The 3853-nt window shown below is 45.7% G+C and overlaps 1 protein-coding gene across 1 annotated transcript; it reads right to left on the bottom strand.

Moving 5' to 3' along the window:
• Nucleotides 1-685: 685 nt before the first annotated feature.
• ERP29 (endoplasmic reticulum protein 29) lies at nt 686-2837 on the bottom strand (the record flags this gene model as incomplete). Its single annotated transcript, XM_010010587.1, has 2 exons — nt 686-1598; nt 2699-2837. Coding segments are annotated over 2 exons (642 nt in total), but the record flags the coding sequence as incomplete, so codon positions are not given.
• Nucleotides 2838-3853: the final 1016 nt, after the last annotated feature.

Here is a 3853-nt window from a genome sequence, read left to right as displayed (position 1 = left end):
AGGACTGACCTCATCCCTGGGCCAGGCATCACCATTAAAGTAACAGAGATGGGATCATAAGGACACAAATACTTCTGCTTCCTGCAACCAGACCTCATTTTCAAGTACTTCAAATGCTGATGCTTTAGTTTGAGCGTCAGCTGCTTCTGAAGATGGGGCTGCAGAACTGTGTTCATGTTCACTATGGCTTGAGACTTCCAGATGTCCATACTGGTCTCACCCCCTTACTTTGAAGCTGGGAAATGGAGCTTGGATGGGAAGGACTGGCAAAATATTCAGGCATTGCATGTGCTCTTCAAGCATAAGGAAACTCACCCAAATGTACCTCTGAAACAACAGGATTTTGCATGAACTGGCGAGACTAAATGTAATAGCACCTCAAGGAGCCTCTGCCCTTGCTCAGAGCAAAAAGCACGCGCTCTGATGGGGTACCACGATGTTTGCTGAAATGGCTGCTCTGGCCAGAAGATGAGGGGCAGGTTCTGGTACGTGGAGGACCCGTCTTCACTGCCAGCATTTGGCTGATACGAAAACCAGACAGAGACAGGAACCACTGCAGGAGAAGGCAGGAAAGGGAACTCCAGGTCTCCCGGTCAACAACAGGTAAGGAGAACAACACTCAAGAGAAGGAGCTCTACAGGGAAAACAAAGGGTGGGAGGAGGAGTAGGCTAATGAGCATAAACCCCACAGACATTAGCGACAGGGGAAGGTGGAGATGCGAAGGGCACCCGATCTGTACCTTTTACAACATGTAAGATGGAATGTGAGACCAAATTTTGTTATTAATTTGCCAGGAAACAGCTGCAAAACCCACCAGGAATGTGCTTCAAGCCAATCTAGTGCTTTTTTTGCTGTCTACTTTAACACTGTTACTGAATAGTATTACACAACACTGGCGTCTTGCTTTAAGGTGATTTTCCCAACATTTAGAATACTGTGGTTTTAAGGAATATCTTCCTCTTGATCTTCTAAACTGAAAATACCAGAAGGAAATCTGCTGCTCTCTTGAAGTCAGAGGGAAGTTTGCTTGCATAAGGAGAACTGGTTAGGACTCTTGACATTGTTTCACAGCTTGTACAAAGTTCTCCAATATATTAGAGCTCATCTTTTTCATTATTCTTCTTCAGGAAAGAAGCGAGGATATTGAGGCTTTTCTGGAGTTCCTCCTTCTTCCCATCGCTCATTTTGTTCTTCTCGATCAGTTTTGTGATTCGGACCACTTCATTAGCAGCAAACTCTTCTCCCTGCTCCAGTATCTTGCTCATGATTTTCAAGTATTGCTCAGCTGACTTCTTCTCAGTTTCTTTTGCCTTTTCTAAGCTCTCCTGCCCCTTTTTCAGGAGGGACTGGCGCTCTGATTTCTCAGTGGTGCTCACAAACTTGCTGGCCAGCATATCATACTCTTTCAGGCAGCCTGGCATCCCCAGGTAGATGCCATTACTCTTCAGCCAGCGCTGAATAGCCCCAGCCTTGATTTGGCCACTGTAAGGTAAGGGATTGTCAAAGTCACCATCCTGGAACAAGTGAAAAATAGGGAACTTCTCCTTATCCAGCTTGTACTTTTCTCCCAGCTCAGTGTTCAGTTTATCACCATAATCTGTCGAGGGAAAAGGAAACACAGAAAAGCAGAGTGCGTTAATCAAAAGGAAAAGTTAATTTAGGATTCTCTCCCACACAGATAAATATTTGTCTCCAGTTTCAACATGTCCTAATGACCTTTTTGCCAGGAAATGCCACACACTGAAACAAAATCACTTCTGCAAGGCAAACCATCAATAGGTTTTCCAAATACAAGATTCTAACAGTGCTTTGCTGTGACTGCGGTAGCATAAGACATCAGCAGGACCTCTGTGTACAAACCCCATCCTCCTTATGGGGAATTAATAGCCATTTCTTAACTTGTATTGCTCTATCCATTGATATTATTTGATTTTACTCTTAAATGGATTTTTTTCCTGATCTGTGTGCAGAGAGCATACACTTACACATTTTCGTTCTGACAGCATGCCAAGCTACAAGATGTTTGCTCATGTAACATAAATTACATTTATTTTTGAGGACAGAAAACATAAGAAATTTCAACTCTGCTACTTAGCTAAATCCACGTGTGTTTAGAAATGTCAGTGGGTGTGGGTGAAACTTCCAGTCTGACAGTTCCTATAAGCTTAAATTCTTCATTCTCTCTACAAAGCAAGAGTGAGAAAGCTGATAGTGATCCACTCCTCACTCCTTTTCTCTCAAAGCCAATTGCAAGAACATCAAGTTACACTAGCCACAGTGCAACGAGCACCCTCTGTGCTTCGTCAGCAATAAAGGGATGAATTAATCAGATTACATACGCTTTGCTTGACCAGGCTTGTGGCTAAAGCATGATTCTTGCAAAGTCTCTTCCCTGGAAATAGACAGAAAGGTTTCTCCCAGCAAAGACAAAATCACAAAGGCAGGAAGTGCTGGGAATGAGGAGGATGGCATCCAGTTTAGCGGCGTGGGCTGACTTGCTCCATTAAGCAGCCGGAAGATCAGCAGCACCCCCACACTGGTAGCAGGAGGCAGAGCTCAGCCACCAGGCAGAGCAGGGGCCGGGCCCCTCTCGTTTCACACTGTCAGAATCACCTCAGAGCCTGTTTCCACCAGAAATCACAGTGTTCTTTCCCCCACACCAACCCACACTGTGCTAATCAGCCCAGAGTTCCTCACCTGATATTCCCACCTCAGCCACCAGAAGATCCCCACTGGAGCCTGAGCTCTCTGCCAGCTTTTTAAACTCATCCTGTTTCTCGCCATAAGGATATTGAGTATCGAACTTCACAAGGACAAACTTGTGCTTTGGAATTACCTAAAGAAAAGAAAAGCACAAAACTTTAGCATTTTGGGTTGGAGCAATCTACAAAGCACCTAAAGCTGCTTTCACTTGTCCTCCTGTGCAATGAGGAGGTGCAGGGGGAGAATGGAAATTTTCTAATTATGGCATTCCAAAACTGACTCACTGCAGTGTGGAGGAAAGACTGAGCTTCGGCTGTATGTGCTCCTGTACCAGATGACAAAGATGGTGCGTGGTAGGTTTGGGGGATCTGATAATGCCTTTAATTACACATGATTTGCTTACTGTAAAGCTGATTAGCATCTTGGAGGGAAGTCGGCTCAACAGTTTCCAGGGGGACATTACGTGCAGGGAGAGGCTGAACCCAAAGGCATTCCGAGGCGTCCCAGCACGAGAGCTGCAGCTCTTGGGGGGCACAGGGATGGTGCGGAGGTGCTGCACTGGTTCCATCAACAGAGAATTCCTCTCTTAACTGATTCCTCTTCACTTATGCTGTTGCTTTTGAATTCTGCTCTGCCCGGATGATGCCCTTTCAAATGAGCTCAAAATGGAATCTGTCGCCTGCTTTGGGATGGTTTTTTTGTCCTGCCTTGCAAAATCTTTTGTCTAGTAAACAGGGTCCGATTGCAACATGGTCCCCACCTACAAAGCATGCTATGAGCAGCTGGTTGCAACAGTGAACAGGATCCGTCAGTCCTGGGCCTGCTGCTCCCTGTATTTACCATCCTGGTAAGGGGTGAACGTGGCAGGTATCACACTTCGATATTTCTGCTGGTCTTTCCAGGTCCCTCTTGCAGTGTTCTGCCAATCACTTCAGATTGTTCTTGTTGCAGAGAGGCTGGAAGCTCCTAAAGGTTCATGCATCATATCATAGAATGGTTTGGGTTGGAAGGGGCCTTAAAGCTCATCTTCCTGCACAGGGAAGAACTTCTTCCTAATGTCTAATCTCAATCTCCCCTCTGGCAGGTTAAAGCCATTCCCCTTGTCCTGTCTCTACATCCCTTGTCCAAAGCCCCTCTCCAGATTTCTTG

This window comes from Nestor notabilis, unplaced genomic scaffold, assembly GCF_000696875.1.
Source record: "Nestor notabilis isolate BGI_N333 unplaced genomic scaffold, ASM69687v1 scaffold33232, whole genome shotgun sequence".
NCBI classification, from domain to species: domain Eukaryota; kingdom Metazoa; phylum Chordata; class Aves; order Psittaciformes; family Psittacidae; genus Nestor; species Nestor notabilis.
Note: the sequence above shows the minus strand (reverse complement) of the source record. Positions and strands in the feature narration are given on the sequence as shown.